The 20,130-nt window shown below is 36.2% G+C and overlaps 1 protein-coding gene across 5 annotated transcripts in view; it reads right to left on the reverse strand.

The window, feature by feature from the left end:
- A1CF (APOBEC1 complementation factor) overlaps positions 1 to 20,130 on the reverse strand; it is an 87,230-nt gene that overhangs the window by 54,738 nt on the left and 12,362 nt on the right. For 2 of the 5 annotated variants that reach the window (XM_082423717.1, XM_082423718.1), the window contains exon 2: positions 3,714 to 3,857. The exons of 2 other annotated variants lie outside the window; for them this stretch is intronic. In XM_082423717.1, the coding sequence (XP_082279843.1) occupies positions 3,714 to 3,812 (99 nt within the window). In that variant the 5' untranslated portion in view covers positions 3,813 to 3,857. Of the gene's footprint in view, positions 1 to 3,713; positions 3,858 to 20,130 lie in introns of those variants that run through there. One more of the 5 variants, XM_082423719.1, reaches the window with a different exon arrangement.

Here is a 20,130-nt window from a genome sequence, read left to right on the forward strand (position 1 = left end):
TGGGTTGAATAGCAGGTCTCTGATTTGAAGTCTTGGGTGATTTTCTACACTTCGAAGCCAAAATCAGAAGGTATTTTCCAAATCATTCAAAGTGATTGACCCAAGTCATGTATATATTTACATCTTGATTAGAGGCTTTAGATCTAGATAGCTCGGTTGCAGAATTTTAGGTTTCTACATTACCAGAAAATGTCTGTTCCAGTAGTCATTCTGCTAACAAATAATTACTTGAAGTGAATCATGTTACAAAGTTTAAGCTCAACAAAATATTTTTAGCATGCTCTGCCATGCTAATCTCTCAAACTGCAATCTTAAAGATAACATTATAACAGCTCTTAGCTCTGTAAATCTTGCCAGAAATTTTGGCCAGTTGCAGTGGAATTAAGATGGCCTATAAATCTTGGACAAGCTACCTAACTCCTGGAGCCTTGTTTTCCTTATCTGGAAATTGGAGATGATCTTAGTAACTACCTCATAGTGTTGTTGTTAGTATTAAATGAATTAATAGACACAAAGCAGTTAGAATATAAATGTCCAGTAAATGTTTACTATTTTGTAATTGTTATTAACTTGTGATCTAAAACCTCTATTAATATTTTCTGAATGTCATTGAATATATAAGATCAAAGTAATAGGCAGTTTGGCCGTATATTTTCAGGGGTATTATATTTGAAAACATTTTAAATGATAAAAGTAAAATAACCCTATTGTTTTTTTTCCTTTTTAATGCAAATGTTCTTAAATTATTAGGTTTATGAAAAGATCTCCATTGCTGTTTGAGTCTCTTTTAAAAATATATTGTTATTTGCAAGCCTTTTACATTGTTCTAATATGTTAAAGTTTTCTGTTCTGCAGAATTTTCTGAATGATCACTTAATGACTGTTTACGTTTCATTTGTAACAGGATTTTAAGATGGAATGGGATTATTTTGGCCTCTGGTTTGGATACGAAACTGTCACTGGAGCACAAGCAGGACAGGAGGTAGGGAGAAAGTGTTTAACTGTTTGACATTCTAAACTGAACATCCCCTACCCCTCCTCATCCCTGAATTTAGAAAAAAATATTGAAGAGTTTGAAAGGAATTTTTGGAGTTGATTCAAAGATAGTTGGAGCCCACTGCTGGTGTGTTGTGAATCCTAGTTCCCCCTAAGTGGGAGGAATTTTGAGGTGCTTCTCAGCTAACCTAAAGCAGGGGAGAGGAGTAGGAAACCACTCAGAGCTTGCTATGTATTCCCTGCTGTTGGGAACACACGAGGCTGGTGGGTCTAACTCAGCCCTGAAGTATCTAATGGTGAACAATGGGCTGGCCTCCTGCTTTGATGGTGGTGAGGAGGAGAGCTGGTTGCTTTGTGTCACGTGCACTTGCAGGTTTTACTGGGTCAGAATGTGTGTTTCCAGGGGACTAGAGTTTGGCCACATGTAGGAATCGGGGGTCATTTTCCATCTTCTCCAAGAGGGATGCTTAAGGTGTCGAAAAGAGCTCTGTCAAAGGAGACTGAGGCCCAGGGAAGGAGCCTCTAGCTAGAACAGAGTGTAGCCAGGTTAGAGACCCCTGGCAATGGAATTAAGGAGGTCTTTGATGACCCTACAAAGTATCCCAGGAGGTTTACACACCTGCTGGGCCCAGAGCCCAGTGCCAAAATCAGTCAAGTAAAAACTTTCCTGTCCCCTCTCCTTTGCTTTCACCCCTTTCTTCTGCTTCAGCTGAGTCAGGAATTCTAGTTAGGAAACTGGTGTCGGAAACTATGCTTCTGAAAGCATAAAGGAGAAAAAATAGAAATTGCCCTCCACCCTGACATGCTTGGGAAAGGGAAATGGCTTTCACTTTGAGTAAAGTTAAGTTTTTATTCTACTGGACTAGACATATTCATTATTTAGTGGAGGATCTTTTATTAGCTGAAAGTTACCAGAAAAGTCATGAGAATTTCCCTGGATTTCATCTGGGGGGAGTCAAAGAACCAGTGCCCAGAATAAAATTAAATGGGCAGTTTACATTGTTTTAGGATTATTTCTCATAAAGCTCTGCTTGTTGAGTATACTTATATATTCATAGTTAATAATTTCCTTTTATACATTAGGTTTATGATATTGAGATTAAAAATAGCGTCACACTAGAAAGGTTTATATATGTTTTCATCATTATATTTCAGATCATTAGAGGTTTGTTTCCAGAAGGGGAATACACTTATGTATGAATATTGACAAATGGGTTTTCAAAAGGGTTTAAGTGCTTTCCACTACCACTGTCTTTGCATGAGTGTTTCAGAAACAAAGCAGTTAAAAAGATAAACTGATATAAAACATTTTTGATTTTATAACATTTATGAAACTGCTGATTACAAAAGAAAAAACCATTTTTTCAACTAACTGTACCTGAGCAAATGTAAAAAATTATTATTCTAAGTGTATCTGTTTTACAGACTGTAAACTCCATAGAATTTTCTCTATGGATTATGAAATACCCCTTTATGTGGGAAAAGACTGCATAAAAATTTTCAATCAGGCATTAATTTTGAAGCACATTAAATTTGGAGATGAAGACATTTAAAAGTTTAGTAATGATCCTAAAATAGACTTTTATTAAATATTAAAAACTAATGATACATTAGTATCTCCCTTGACTTAAACTTTTAGAAGCCTTCTGTGAAATAATACTCTGTGAAATCTTTAAAAAGTCTAAATAAATACTCTTCATTAGGATGAAAAATTAGAAATAACTTTGAACATTATATTATCTCTAACAAAGTGTGCCATGACTTATAAGATTATTGCAAAATGTACTACATTTAGTTTTCAACTGATCTGACAAAGGAACATGTAATAAAGGACACTATTGTATATTTTATTATTATCCACTTATGACTTTCGTATTCATAATAGCACAAAGATTCGGTTTAAGTTGGGAAAGTATGTGGATAAAATATAATAGCTGAGAAGTAAAATACTTTGTCTTACTGTAAAAAGAACAACATTAAAAAAACAACATTATTTCTTCAAGTAAGATAATTAACTTATATGTCTAATACTAGTTTGTTTTTCAATATATCATAAGCTCTCTAACAGAGGTTATCATAAAGACAATAATAATGTACAGACAATTCATAACAACCAATGACAATGAATAGATAGTTTTAGGATAGTTTTTCTTCTTTCTTTTTCAAAAATGCTGAACATGGAGAGAAATTATTATATATCCTAAACAGATCGGATAGGTATTATGAGAAAACATCCTGGAATAGCTAGACTGACCAGATGGTCAGTTCTTGGATCCTTCCTCTAGAAGTTGTTTTACATCTGCAGTCAAAAATCTCTCTAGAAACTAAGGCAAGTTCCTGGATAGTTTGTTTTCTTCTGGTTCTTGAAGAACCAGCTGGGTTCTCCTTCACTGACAAGCTCTGGGTGGTGAATTCCAGCTGCCTTTTCTTATACTGAACTGGCCTTTCAAAACTGTGATAGTCTTTATGACTGTGAACACTAGTTCTGCTTCCAAATGACAAGGCAAAATTGAGTTGATAACCCAGAGTAGAAAGAACATCACCTGGAAGATCACCTACAAAACTGAAATGATCCAACTTCCTTCCCCCCTGGAAAGGAATGTCCAACTAAAGAGTTATACAACTGACCGATCACGTTTTGCATGTTAGGATCGCTAATATTCCCACCACTCTGAATTCAGTGGTGGGTTTCGGCAGATGGCACAAGAAGTTCCTACCTGGACCAAGCTATATCCTGTGCGCTGGACCAGTGCGCGGAGGGCTGCTTCCTTCTGGGTGCCGCTCAATCCATCCCCGGATTTGTGATTTGATTCCATTGAGAGTGATTATCAGCAAAAAATCAGGTTAATTAGGGTTGCTCACTGAAACCAAATTTAAGATAAATTAAGTAAATTACTATTACCAAGTCCAAACTTGTCCTTTTCATGAAGGACATCTTTAGGAAACATTCTCTATAAATTACTCATTAAGGTCAGAGCAACTAACAGACACCCACAAACCAGGCCAGTTAAATATCCTCATTAAAAAAAGAGTTTTAAAAAAATGTTCAATTTTAGTTGAAATTTAGAAGTCAGCACTGAATAATATCCTTTTTCCACTTAGAATGCAGACCAGTAGTTCTCAGTCCAATTATCTCAGAATGTCACCAAATGCTCAAAAACAAATTCATGCTTGCCAATTAAAAGAATATGAGGAATGGTCCTTGCAGATGTGGGAAGAAAGCACTGTTACGAAATCAAATTGACGAGGATATGGTATGAAGATCCTGAAAGCTTTAGCTTCATTTATCTATTCTGTCTGTTCCCTGAGACATTTATCTACTTATTCTTCAAAGATAAATTTCTAGATCAGAGTGTGCTGGTATCAGATATACAGAAGTCATCATGCAAACTACTCTGTAATAAAAATGTCACATGGGTTTTAACAAAACAAGAACAATGGATCCTTTTGAATGGTGTTGGAAGGGCCTACTGACACCTGGATCGTATACCACATAGACCACTCAGAAAAGGACATGAAGCCTTTTGTAAAATCTAAGAAATTAGGAAAATTTACATATGTCCATGTTGATCTATGTAGATGTGAATATGAAATTTCAGCATTTCATTATCTATACTTTCTATCAGGGAATGTGATTTGAACCCCATTCCAAATATGATGGTTGTTCAAATTCACAGGTTCACAGCACAAGGACTTGTCCATGGTGAAGTTCCCAGGCTATGATGGTGCGAGCCCCTGGAGGCTCCCATGTACAGAGGAGAGTGCTTTGACCTGCTGGATTAGAGTGGGAGTGACTCAGTGAAGGTTCTGTGCTGGGATTTCACTCTGCTTGATGTACTCTGCCAACCAAGACAAAGGAAGCTTTTTTTACACTGAATTGAATCACATGCAAATATAATGTATTTCACTATAGTCCCTTTAAGAACTTTTCTGTTCTATGCATTGGGATTTCCTATACTGCTTTGGTTTTCATTTAAAGATTCAGAGTAAAGGTACCATTAATAATACAGGGAATGGGTAAAAAATTGGGTGACAAAAGTGAAGCCGAGATAATAATTTGAGTAAAATACAGCTTCAAAGTATTCTATTATGAAAGTAATAGAATAATATAGCAGAAACTGACATAACATTGTAAAGCAATTATACTCAATTAAAAATAAAGTTCCCAAACAATAGACAAGCATCATCTAGAAAGTAATATTTTCAATATAATTTAGAAAACCAAAGAAAATAAAAACAACTAGATTCCAGCGAGAATATTCATTAGCTGTTACAGGGATAAAACAATTTCATGTTCTGTATATAAGCATGGCCATTCTTGCCCTAGACTTTTCGCATAATTCTTGCTTGCTTCTGACCCAGATCAATTCAGTTTTCAATCATTCATTCTCTCAAGAAGTATTTAGTTAGTGCTGTCTATATGGCAGCTTCACTCCCTGCCCAGCTTTAGGGCATTGTGTTTTATGGACAGTTGGCTAACTCAGTTAATACACCAGTTTCTGTGTCTGTTACTTTGCGAAAGGCAGCGTTTTGTTTGTTTGTTTGTTTTCATCTTAACTTTTTATCTTGGCTAAGACGAATTGGAAAGTATTTTCTCATAGTGGTCGTTTGATATATATATGTAGCAATTCAGATTGGACGTGTAGCTTTAGTGACACATTTATAGTGTAAATACTCTTTCTATGGATACTACAAGGTAGGCATAAAATGAGACCTATATTCAGTTTTTAATCCTAAACTGCTGGTGAGTACAGTCATAGAAATCTCTACGAAACAATACAATCCTCTTAAAAGATAAAACTACAAAAGGCATTTTGTGCCACTTGCAGCAACATGGATGGACCTAGAGATTATCATACTAAGTGAAGTAAGCCAGACAGAGAAAGATGAATATGATATTGCTTATATGTAGAATCTAAAAAAAAAAGATGCAAATGAACTTATATACAAAACAGCAATAGACCCACAGACATAGGAAACAAACTTATGGTTACCAAAGGATAAAGAAGAGGGAGGGATAAATTAGGAGTTTGGGATTAACATATACACATTATTACATGTAAAATAGATAACCAACAAGGACCTACTGTATAGCACAGGGAACTATACTATTTTGTAATAACCTATAAGGGAAAAGAATCTGCAAAAGAATATATATATATATATATATATATATATATATATATATATATATATATATCTGAATCACTTCACTGTGATGTACACCTGAAACTAACACTAAGTTGTAAATCAACTATACTTCAATAAAAAATATAAATTAAAAAAAGGCATTTTGGAGATTTACAAAGAAAAACTAGCCTTTAAGACTAATTCTAACTCGTGCACTTTTCCCAAATGTTACTAAAATTGCCTTTTCATCAGGATACTCTCAAATGCTCCCACAGTGCTGGATTTAACCTGTAAGAGCAGTGAGGCCATGGACGGACTGGGGTCTGATGAGGTTAGTCTTGCATGTCTTAACAGATGTTGGAAGGCAAAGTCTGTTGTCTTCTAGCCAAGTTGTAGGTTTGCTCTTTGCTGAACTTCATCTTCTCCATCAAGAGATAGCAATTCATGGTGAGCCAAGTTTTATTTGTAAAACCTGCCTTTAGTTTTGGTTAATTATTAATAAAGGTGATTAAAAATACTTTGACATCAGAATGGTCTTTTGATCACACATAGGTTCACTCTGACATTATTGAGAAAATCTGTATAATATCTCAACACAGAATCAAGTCATTGGAAATCAGGACATAGAAACAAAATTCGGAATTTGCCTTAAGAGACACTTGATCTTCAATGTTTATTTCTCAAAAACAACCCCCTCTTTCAACATTGACTTAATCTAAGGAGTGAACTCGAATCCAAGATAAATATTTTCTTAAGCAAGTCAAACTTTTGTTTAAAAATTTGGTCAAATTTGAAAGAAAGGTTTTGCAATACATTTTCTAATTTAACACCTTGCAGATTCTTCAGATCTGAGCTACTGCATTTTGAAGAGTAGTTCCCGGTGTAATTTATTGAGGCAATAGAATTCAAAACCTATATATAGCAGGCGTTAAGACCATTGGATCTAAAGGAAAGCACTCATAAACATGTATTACTTATTCATTCAAAAGTTGTTTACTGGGTACCTACCATCATCCAAGAATTTTTGAGACACTGGGAATAAAGCAGAGAGCAAAACAAAGCCCTCTCCCCCCAAAATCTCATGGAGTTTTATAGTGGTTGTGAGAGACAGTAAACAAGATAAATAAGCAAAATATACACTGTGCTTATGTTAATTTCTGAGGAGAAAAAAGTAAAGAATGGAAGAGCAATATGAAGTATATGTGTTGGGAGGAGGATGGAATTTTAGATAGTGTGGTCCTGATACAGAGAATTTGGAAAGGGACCTGGGTGAAATGAGGGATGTATTTGGGGGAGAGCATTCCAAGAAGTTGGAGGGCCCTGAGGTGGGAGCTTGTCGATGAAACAGTGACCTATGTGGAGAGGATGGAGCTGAGTGAATGCAGAGAGAAGTGGGAGCTGGGGTCAGGGAGATAATGGCGGACCAGGTCATGAAGGATCTTGTAGGTCACGGTAAGGACCTTGGCTTTTGCCCTGAGATGTGAAGATTTTACTTATGTTTAACAGACTCACTCTAACCATCGAGAAAACATTGAAGGGAGTCAGGCAGGGCTGGGGCTAAGGTGAGGTAAGGAAGGTAAGGCAATCACTCTGATCCTGTTTTTATTTAAATTTTGCCATTTTGTTCATCATGGATTTTTTTTCATTGATTTTGATATTTTTTTAAAAAATTGCATTAAAATACCATTTGTCTTAATTACTGAGTTTTTTTGATGGCTCTTACATTTTGCATTTGAGGCAGTGCCTCACTTGCCTTGCTCTGGTTAGAGGGGCCGAGGGGAGAAGCAGGGAGACCAGTTAGAAACACTGGGACATCTGGATACGAGAGAATAGTGGCTTGGATTAGAGTGGTGATAGGGTGCTGAAAAGTGATCAAATCTTGGAATACATTGTACAGATGAGTTGGATGCATCGTGAGAGAGAAAAACGAGGAGCTGAGGATGACATCGTTTTTTGGCCTGGGCAACTAGAGGAATGGAGTTGCCAGTTTACTGAGATGAGGAGTAACGAGTTTGTGGAAGAAGAGCAGGAGCTCAGATTTCGAGATGCCCATTAGGTAGCCATGTGAAGAGGTTCAGTGCACAGTTAGATATCTGAGTCAGAATGTTGTGGGAGATTTACAGAGAGATTCACAGGAGATAGCGATTTGGTAGCTATCTGTGTAGAGATGATGATTAAGCTGTGAAATTGGATGAAATCAGTAGGGATGGAGTATAGAAAATAGGTCCTACTTTGGGGTACTCTAACTTTTGGAAGTCGGAGAGACAAGGAGGAATCAGCAAAGGGGAATGAGATGAAGAAGCCAGGTAGGTAGGAGGTAAACCAAATGAGAGAGGTGGATTGGAAGCCAAGAAAAAAAAAAAAGGATTTTGAGATCAAGTGCGTGGTCAGGTGTGCCAAGTCCTGCTAAGTCAAGGAAGATAAAGCCTGAATAGGGATTCAGACCCTGGAGCTAGACCTCCTGAGTTCAAATTCTCATTCTACCTCTTACTCTGTGCCCTGGAAAAGTTCCTTAACCTCTTGGTAACTCAATATCTTTAACTGAGGAAGCAATAGCATTTCTCTGGGGGTCTTGTATTACATGAGTAAATGTGTTGGAAGGGCTTTGGAAGAAGTCCTGGAATGTAGTAAGTGCTAGACTATTGTTAGGCATAGATAAGTAAGATATAAAAGCAGAAAGGGAGAGGCAATCACTCCAACTTCTCAGAGATTGTGCAGTAAGAAATTCCAGAGGTTCATGGAACAGCACGGTTATCTAGATGAGAATGGATGAGGGAAGAAAGGGGCAAAGAAATGGAAGTTGGATGGAGAAAGAGTACAGGCAATATTATAGGAAAGAATCATGGACTCCTCTCCCCCCAGCATCAGTTTGCTCATTTGTGAATTGGGGTAACAGGCAGGCTGTGACATTGCTGTTGTGAAGATGAAATGAGAAAATACCTGACAAGTATTTAGTTAGGTCCAGCATACAGCAAGTACTCCCACCTGACTTACTGCGAATCACTCATGTTGGAGGGGAGGAATAGCAAAGAGATTGGGGAAAGGGCCTGCTGGACATGACAGCACTTCCTTGTGTAATTTCCTTCCCTTCTCCTCCTTCTTTATTCATTCTGAAAATGAGGTGAGGGAGGAGCTAATAATACAAAAAACGAGACGTCTCTTCCAGCTCCGCCAGCTTTCGCTAATCTGCCCTCAATGTCTCCCATCCTCTTTTTTCTTAGCAAAGTAATACTTCGTTCAAATGTGTACTCGCCACCAAACCTGCTGTATAAGAATGCTCCCCTGTTTTGTTCCTCTGCTTCCATTCAGTGCAAACTGAGTCTCAGTTTCCTAACATTTAAAATTTAGGATAATATTAGTTCCTATTTCACAGGGTTGTTCTTAAGGATTAAGTATTTTAAATGTATTCTTATTTAAAGTGGATCCTGACGATTACTAACTGCCCAGGAAGTGTTAGCTATTTTATTATTTAATTGTTATTATTATAATTAATCTCTAATTCCAAGGGGTAGAATTGCAAAACCACGTGCTGGGAGGATAAAGTCCCAAGTCCTTAGCATGATACCTCATGTCTTCAGGACTAGCTCCCAGACTCCCCTTCCAGTGTCATTCACATACCCTGCCACTGGGAAGTCCCGTGTTGTCTTATACTTCTGGGCTCTCTGCTTCAAATGCCCTTTCCTTCTCTTCTCTTATCTACCATTCTCTTCTCACATTGGTCTCACTACATTGACCCCGTTGATCCTTCCAGACTTGATTGAAATATTATCTGCTCTGTGATGCTTCCTTTGATCCTGTCTATGGGTAATGTTAGGTGCCACTTCCTTAATGCTCTCAAGAAAGCTTGTACATCCCTCGGTTGTTGCAGATGGTACTATAATTATAATTATTATAGTTTAGTTATTACCTAACTAAACTGTGAATGTCCTAAATGTGTGGACTATGTTGTACTCATCTTTACCCAAGAGTTTTAGCCTGACATTATGCTAAGTGCTCAGTAAATACTTGTGGAACAAACTCAAGATTTTGGATCAGCATTTTATAAATGATAGTGACTTGCACTGGATCAGAAGTAAAATGAGTCTGCAGCTAATTTCCTAACACTTATTATTATGCTTGTTCCAGTCGCTTCCTGAAAGTTCTATCCTAGAATGAATTTGCTTTATGTGAGAAATTGATTTGCATGGTTTCTCTGCATTTTTGAATGTGTCATTGTATTTGGGAGGGTAAAATTTTGTAAGAGTAAAATTTTGAGTGCAAAGTGATTCAAAAAATAGAGTTGATGTTTGGATTCACTTTTCTTCTCAATGCCTTTCTGGTTTTGTATTTGCAATGTTAGTGCCTATTTGATGAAGATAAAAAGAACCTAGACGTTATTGGGGGTTCAAGGTTTCTGCTTTCCTTAAAGTCCCAGGTGGATTGGAGTGAACAGCTCGCCTCATCACTTGGCTGATACTGACCAGTAGCAATTTCCAGAGTTCACTGTTGGGCAAGATCAGAGCTGCTGTTCCTGACCCTTGACCCTGATGTCCTCCAGTGCCAGTGTGTCCTGGCTCAGGGAAGGTGGCAGGGAACAAAATAAGAAGGAAGCTGGAGGAGAGAAGCAGGTAGGGCGGTAGATTATGACTTTTCCAAATCTAGAGCTGTCAGGAAGACACTGTATGCTGCCCTTAAATTATAATCCTAATCTATAAAGAAGAAAAGCATACATAAAAATTGGGCTCACATAGAGAAGCAAGTTGTGGAAGGAAAAATATGAGAATATGAGAGAATTTTGGGTGATATTTGTTATCTAGGTTTGCCTGAAGTTATGGCAAAGTGGGAAGATCTTAATGCCCTGGTGGAACATAAGTTGGCAGCTAGGGAAACAGAGGAAGTGGGAAAACAAGTTTTTTGTTTGTTTGTTTTTAAAGTCTCTCAAAATAGTAAATTGGGCAAGACATGAGACAAAGGTAAGAGAAGTACACGATGGAAAAGCACACTTAAAGAGTGAAGAAAGGATGACTTAGAAAAGCAAAAGCTGAAATGGTAGCTGTGAATGATAGGCAGAGAAGAACAAAAAGGAGATGAAGGATAAAGGCAGAGAACTAAAGTTAGAAGGTTTCTTGGTAAAAAACTAAATGAAGTAATTATCCTCAACTTTAACAAAAAGGTCAATAAATGTTTAATATCTGTTACAGGCATACAGTGCCAGCCATTGTACTAACAATTTAGAGTTAGGAAATGGGGTAGTTTTGTTAATATTATCATTTCTATCTTATTTGGTTTTTTTCCAAAGAGGACAGATAAGGAAACTGAATGGGAAATAAGCCTATTTCTGACTTGGTAAACAGAGGAGAGGTGTTCTTTGTGATTGCCGGGGACCTGTACTAGCAATGTGCCGTGTGCATTTCAAATTGATGGTAGGTTCACTTGCCTTCAGACCTCTCCAAACCCAATCCAGTCTTTCCCCAATGTCTTATTGTATACTGATGTTGCATGATGTAGGCTGGACATAACTCTTAATGAAACGTGCAAGTTGTACAAGTGATTTTATCATGAATTTCAGCCTTCTAGTATCTCCTGGGAATTTTACACAGAAGGAGTTCCAAATTGTATTGAAATGGTTTGTGAAGGATTTATGACCAAAGTTTACACATTTGCCTAATGAGGCTAAGTAAAAATTACTTTGTGTTACTTGATAAAAAAATATAAATTAGCTCTAATATTCTCTTTGGAAGAATGTTTATAATCAGTCTTAAGCTCCTTTTGGAAGTGAATTAATGTTATAGCTCTTTATTTGGCCGTGCATCATGAGCCACAGCAAAATTAATAGAGAATATGCATACATAAAATTCCAAAGCATAACCATAAAAACATCTCACACAGTCTTAATATGTGGCATCTTATTTTTTAAAAAGCAATATATATCAGCAAAAAAATCAAATTAACCAGAATCCCTTCTATGTTATTCAGGCATTAGTAATGAATCAGTTCTGCCACCATGATTTTCACTATTCAGGAGACACTGTTTCCTATTTTAAGAAAAGAATAGGAACACAGATACTTAAATGTTTTTCTTTCCTTTTTTTTTTCTAAACAAAGGATTAAATAAATCAGATAATGGATATGAGAGCTTCTAACAAAGTGCTTGACATACAGAACATACTCAGTAAACATTATTTCTTTGTTCCTTATCTGCTGCTTTGGTTGACTTTTTAACCACCATCTATGGCTCTCTGAATGGTTATTCTCCTTTCTAGAAACTGTCTGAGGTGAAGAAAAGTGCAGTTTTGAATGTATTATCTTGATTTCTTTCATATTGTTTTAATAATCCAGTTATTTCATTTGTTTTCATTTCTCAGTAGGAAAAATCTTTAAGGTCCTCAGTGTGTATGTGTGTGTGTGTGTGTGTGTGTGTGTGTGTGTGTGTGGTGTCTCATAGAGCATGTTAATTTTGTAATAAAAATTAGACACAATCTAAATATCCAATGATAAAGAAATATGTTAATAAGCAGTGGTACTGTACAGCTAATAAAACTGATGTTCTAGTAGAACATGTTATTTAAGCAGATATTTGTAAAATATAATCAAGTAAAAGGCAGGTTACAAAACAATATATAGTCTGATTTCATTTGTGTTAATTTTTATATTCATCAGACTGATTATAACTGGTTCTATCTTCTTGGTGCATTAAAAAATTATTTTTATCATTCTTGCTATTTTTTAGCTGTCTATAATATGCAGCTCTTACTCTAATTTTAAAAAGTTAAATTATATTAACAAATGAATGTCAGTGTAAGCAAGTCATCAAAACCTATGAGATGTGGTCAAGATTACGTCCTGAGGAAACTGTTTCTCTTCAGCATTTTTCTAATAAGCGATAATCATTTGACTAAGAAGGCTAGGAAAAAGCAAAAGAGGCTAAAAGAAATCAGAAGGAATTAAAGATAAAAGTAAATTAATAAAACACAAAAATCTGTAGACTTGATAAATACAGGTAAGAGCTGATTGAAGAGATGGGTAAATTAGCACACCTCTGGCAATCTTGACAAGGTAAAAAGAAGAAAACCTATTAAAAACAAAGGGAAAATGAATATAACCACAGATCAAGAGACTTTTAAAGAATATGTTTTTATCAATAAATTGAAAAATTAGATGCAGTAACCAATTACCTAGAAAACTGTGAATTTTCAAAATTGCTTCAAGGGTAAGTCAAAAATTTGCATATACCAATAACTGTAAACTGTATTGAAAAAATTCATTGTATTCCTCCCAAATAACACATGGTCCAAATGGCTTTATTAGGCAAGTTTTATAAACCTTAAGTTTTCTTAAATGAGTTTTACAGACTCATTTAAGAAATATATTTTTTATTATAGAAAGCTTTTGAAGCATAGAATAATAACAGAAAACTTATGAAATTATTGACAAAGTTAGCATATCTCTGATACAAAGCCAGACAAATATATCACAAAACAGAAGACTATAGATCAGTATCACAAATATAGATATGAACTGCATACAGCAAAATATCAAAAGACTAATATACAATAAACACGATGGGTTTACTACAAGACTACAAAGATTATTCAACATCAGGGATTCTATTAGTTTAATTCACTTCATTGACGAAGAAGAAAAAAACATGATCATCCCAGTAAATGTAAATTCAACACCCACTAGTGGTTTAAAAAAAGAAACTCTTAGTAAGTTAGTAATAGAATAGTAATTCTTAAATTGATAGAGTATCAGAGACATGTAACAAACATCACACTAAATAGTGAAACACTGCAATCATTCATTCTCAGTCAAAAGAAGTAAATCAACTATATAAAACTATTAGAACTAATAAAAGAATACTCCGAGGACAGTTATAAAAATGTTCCGTATTTAAGCAGAAAAAAAAATGAAATGAGAATCTGAACAATATAAACAAAATATATAAAATAACAATAAACAATGTGAAATATCAAAAATCTATATGAAGAAAGTGATAAAATTCTACTGGAGGATCTAAAAGCCTAGGTAAATAGAGGTCTTATTATTATAAAGATCAATTCTTCCAAAATTATTAATCTAGTGCAATACCAATTAAATTTCCAATTAAATTATTTTGAAATTTGACAAACTAATTCTAAAGTTCATCTGGCAGGAAAAATGGCAATACATATCACAACATGCATTGAAAGTATAGAGTTATTTGGAACTAGCCTAATCAAAAGTTAAAATTAAAACAGGCAATGGTGATCATTTGGTAATATATAGAAATATTGAATTACTATGTTGTGTACATGGAATTAACATAGTGTTGTAGATGAATTATACTTCAATAAAAATAAATAAAATAGGCACAGGAATAGACAGATAGATTAATGGAATGGAAAAAAGTATAGACCCATAGTTGTGTTTATATTGGAACTGCTAATAGGTGCAATCATAGGGAGATCATAGACAATTTGAGAAGAAAGATAAAGTTGGCATACCATCTCACAACACATACCAAAATTCTAAGTGAATTAAAGAAATAACCTTTCAAAAACATTGTATAGCTGCTAGAAGAAAATATGGGAGGAGATTTTTATAATCTTGTAATGCAGAAAGTCTTCCTAACCAAGCATACCAAAAGCCAGAATTGAAAAGACTAACAGATGTGACTACATAAAAATTACAAACATCTGTAATGACAACATAAAGTTAAAAGGAAGCCACAGACTAGAAGAAAATGATTGCTACTTACATAATATACAGAGAATTAATATCTGCAATATACAAAGAGTACTTTAAAATCAATAGTAAAGGGGCTCAGAGGTCAGTGGACAAAGAGCAAAGGACATGAGCAGTAAATTCACAGAAAAAAAGAGTTTATAAACTTATTTAAATATGGTCATTTAGTGGTCAGAAAAGACAACATAAAACCAAGATACTTGGTTTTGCCTATTATGGGGCAATATTAGAACAGATTTCAAATAATACAAACAATAAACGTAGCTGACATTAACTGAACGATTACTATTGGCTATGTTCTAAAAACTTAAAATGTAATTCATTTAATCCTTATAAAAACTTAATGGGGTAGGTATTATCATTCCTCTGATATAGGTAATAAACCAAGTTAGAGAAGTTAATGAGCCCAAGGTTACTTAGGTAATAAGTGGCACAACTGTGATTTGAATCTAAGTAGCCTGGGGCCAGAGTTTGTGCTCTTAATTACTAAATTTGACTTCTCCTCCTCTTAAAAATAATAGGCAAATGGTGACAGGGAGAGGAGGGAGATTACATCTACCCAGCTTCCCTTAAAGTGTGAGGAGCACATGGTACCATGACGAAACTGATGAAGGTGATACTGTGAGTCTATGTTCTCTTCCATAAGGACAGATGTTCTTGGTCATTTAAAGCGCTGTGGTAATTTAGCCTCTTTGCTTGAATGAAAATGATCTATTGTTATAACTCTTTTAAATAGTGCTGTGGGTGGGCAATCTGATGGTTCAGTTGGACGCAGCCAGGATCTGACCCCCTTTGGACATAGTCCAAAATGGACATTGCCAGCCCTCTGTTACATGCTTGGTCATACCTCACTAAGACATCACTCCTTGGCAGAGTGTAGAGTCGTCACAGGTGACCAAGTGATATATCATTTGACAGGATCTGACTGGAGTTTCATGTTAATTTCTATTCCTATATTTAAATTAAAGTGCTAGTTCCTTCTTCCCATTGATCTTTAGCTCTTCTGGATTGTAGATAGCCGGAGAGGAGACAGTCAGCTATGGACCAAATATCTGATGGAGTAGTGCAGTGGTGGGTAACCAAAGCCACAAGCAGTTCTCATGGGCACCAAACACAAATATTTTGGTAGCAGGGTCTTCTCTCTCTCTCTCTCTCTCTCTCTCTTCCTCCCTCCTCCTTCAAATGTCCATTTAATTACTTTTCTTCTTCTCCTGTCTCTTACTCCCTTCCATTCTTTAATCCTGTACTTTGTTCTCTCTGCTGCTCCTTTGGTGACACCCCTGGCTAAAGAAGTTGCTGATTCTATCTGGAAGGTACACTATATTTTTAAGACAAATTATTAACAGTTGTAGAGGAGCAATGCTGACAGACAAACTTGCTAAATAAATGGCTATTTTTTCAAAGATGTAAAAAGCTGATATTTTGATTACTGTTTGTTGATGTTTAAATCCATATACAATCTTACTTGTTGTCATTCTAAGTCCTAAATAGAGTAACTTAAAATAGCACATCCTAAGATACTGGAGAAATTGCACCACAGTAAAAATATCTATAGACAAAAATAAAACTATACCAGAGAAAAAAATACTATTGGGGCTACCAACTTAGAATTTATCAGAGAAAAAGAACAAGCAGAGGTATAATAGACAAATAATTGGATTGCAATTTTTATACATTTCTTTGTGTATATACATGTGTATATACTTACACCTGGACTAAATCAGGGCATTATGAACATGCAGGGGATGAGAAGACATGTCTTCCCAACATTTTTTTTTAAATAATTAAAAATCAGGAGTCACACACAATCTCTTTTGAAAAGAAAAAGTTACCCAAACTCTTGGGACAGTTAAGCACATTCATCTGGCCCACAGATCATCATTACTGCAAAACAATCCTGACATCTGGAATCCTTCTTGTTTTGTTTGAGAAAAAGTGATTTCAAATGGTCAGAAGTTTTTATTTTCATTTAAAAAATCTGTTTAAAATTGCATAATTTATGGTCCAGTGGAAACACCTCCTGCTCTTTAGCATATTCTCACTAAGTAGATATTACAGAGGTATATTTTATTGGCTTCAAAAGACATTTCACCATTTATTTGCTTCAAATGCCCTTTAAATATCAACAAAGAGCCTTTAAATCCCTGGAATTTAGCTTGAAACTATAAATTACACAAGGAAAGACAGGAGAGAAAGTGTTAACCTATGCATGTCTTGTCAAAATAGGACTTCAAGATTTAACTGCAAGTGTTTCTAAATTTTAGCAGAAACTATGGAGAAAGAACAGACTCCCTACCTGGCCTCATGTTATAATCACCTGTACTTGGGCATCACCCTTACCACCCCTAGAGGGATTCGCATTCAACTGGTCTGGAGTGGAGCCCAGGAAATTGGATGGTTTAAAACCTCCTCAGGTGATACACAACTGAGGTTGGAACTTCTGAAATAAGATCTAGTCTATACATGTTAAATGTCAAACAAAATGAAATATAGAGAGTAATTTATTCCACCTGCCAAATAGTTGGGACAGACACATCTTAAAAAATTACTAAAAAGAAGAAAAAGTCTATACAAGAAAGACAGAGACTAGATTAGAGGAGAAAGAGAATAATTCAAAATTGTCTCTAATAATTGTCCTGTCTACTTTTCATCACTTTTAATGAATACATGTTTTCATAATTGCCAGTATTTACAAATAATGCCCTTGACATACCAAAAAAATCACATTCTTCCTAGATTCTGGCATAAGTGATTCATATTCAACTCCATTTCCATGAGGACCAACCAATAAGGTATTCATATTACCACTGTAGGCGTAAAATTCTATGTCGTGGCTCTATATGTGGAGAGGAAGCAAAAGCTGTGAGGTAGAGAAAGGATAGAGAGTAGAAAGTAAGGATGGCTTTTAGAAGAGAGAGGAGCAGATGCAAGAAGTAGTTGAGTCAGGTTAACAGTGAAGCACCTTAGCAGATCCATGAATCCCTACAGCTGAGGTCCTTACAGCCTCTTTATCCAGAACAACCTCCAGCGTAGGCTCCGCATGAAGTCTGGGTCTTGACTTTTTCCTGCTCCTGTACATATGTATCCTTACTTGTTGCTCTTCTTACTCCTACCCTCCTCCTCCACCCTCTCTTCCATTACTAGACTTAACTCAGCCCAAGTAGAATGAAACTTCACTGCTTACTACCCCTAGTTACTGCCTACCTCTGCTAGATCAATCTCCCTAAAATGTCCCTTCTAATATTCTTCATTGGTCTCACAATTAACTATAAAGTAACAGTCCAACCCCTTAGCCTGACATCCAGTATCCACCGTGATCTGGTCCTAACTCTACTTTTCTGACTATCTCTCAATCCAAGTCTAGAGCTATTCTGCGCTCAAGCCCATCAGGTCTCCCAGATACACCAGTTACTTCTTACTTCTTAGATTCCTTTGTTCTTGTTTCCCATTTGCCATGTGTCTAGAGTCCCCATCCTTATTTTCACACTCTCCCTGGCTGAGATGAATTTATGCCTGCACCATCAGGTTGTGTGTGGTTGTACATATGTAGGCATGCACAAGCACACATGTGTGGCTATGAATGTGTATATATACATAAGGGTGAATAAACTCCTGGTGGCCAGTGCTGACAGCACAACATCACACAAGAAGTTTCCTTGTGTAGCTGGTTCTGGCACCGCCACTCCCTTACAAATCCTCCAGCTTCGGCTCAACTTGGATAAGAATATCAGAAACTCTGAACCAGAGATCCTCATAAGTGACTTGTACTTGACAACATTGAATGTTGAGAGATAAATAGCAGTTTTTTTAATCCAAAAAAGATTTTGGAAAATTTTAACAGCAGATGGAAACTGTGCATGTGTTGGATGAAGGAGTGGGTAATGGAGAGAGAATGGAGATCCTTAAGACCAGACAACCTGAGGTGCTTTCTATTCCCTTAAGGTTATACTGTGTTGGTTAATTTTATGTATCAACTTGACTGGGTCACAGAGTGCCCAGACATTTGTCCAAGCATTATCCTGGGTGTGTCTTTGAGAGTATTTCTGGATGAGATGAATGTTTGAATTGATAGACTGAGTAAAGCAGATTGCTCTTCCTAATGTGGGTGGGCCTCACCTAAACAACTGAAGGTCTGAATAGAATAAAAAGGCTAAATAAGAGAGAACGCCCAGTTTATTACAAAAAAAAAAAGAGAGGGAGAACTCTGCCCTGCCTGAGTGCTTGAGCTGGGACATCAGTCTCTTCCTGCATTCAGAGTTGAACTGAAACATTGGCTTTTCTTGGGAAGCCTTCTGGCTTTCAGACAGGAACTACATGTTGGCTCTCCTGGGTCTCCAGATTGCCAACTGCAGATCTTGGGACTTGTCAGCCTCCATAATCAGGTGAGCCAATTCCTTGTAATAAACCTCTTTATCTATTGATAGATAAATAGATTTATATGTATCTTACAGATACTAGAACAACGACAACACTAAAACCATGTAGGTATATGTATTAGCCAGTTAGGATTCCAACTGGAATATTGGTTCTGTTTCTCTGCAGAACCCTGGCTAATACATATACCTACATGGTTTTGGTGTTGGCATTGTTCTAGTACATTAAGATCAGGGTACAGATGGCTATGGTGTTATCTTCACTCAATAACAATGCCCAACTCTGACTCCATGCCTGACTTTCTTAAAGATCCCTGGGAAAGAGAACTGGCAGAGTTTAGAAATTCTAGACTCACATAACCTAACAAGAAGAGTAGAATTTCTTTGCATGTATGTTTCATTTCTAAGTTGACTTACAAATTGGTATGGTGGTAATCACAGCATACAATGTAGATATCCTTCAGCTTAAAAGCAGATGTTTATCCAATAGTCCTGGGACCAATTATTTGTGTGGCTGATTACAGAGACCTGATGAGCTGGTGAGGTCTGGTGTTATCATGTCTCTTTTTATTCTCGTTGAGATTGTCCTTTTGAACTTAGTTCCTGCATCTGGTTTCCTCAGACCAATTTGGAAAATTTCAGTTGAAAACTCAATGTTCACCAAGGCTGCCAATCACTGACTAATGGAATACATTCAATCCTGGAGTGAAGCTTACAAATTCCAACGATCTAAAGCTCTGTAGTACAATGGCCCTGAGGCAATCTGACTCTTTCAATAAAGGACAGCCTTATGTTTCCCTTAAAAAAAAAGATTATATGGATATTCTATAACTAGGTCACTGAGTAAGGGTGACTTGCCATCTGATATACCTTGATAAGAGATGTAGCAAATGGCTCTGCTCGGTGTTTTCCTTTTTTTTTAAAT

The sequence above is a fragment of the Balaenoptera physalus genome (genome assembly GCF_965194825.1).
Source record: "Balaenoptera physalus genome assembly, chromosome: 14".
Classification (NCBI taxonomy): domain Eukaryota; kingdom Metazoa; phylum Chordata; class Mammalia; order Artiodactyla; family Balaenopteridae; genus Balaenoptera; species Balaenoptera physalus.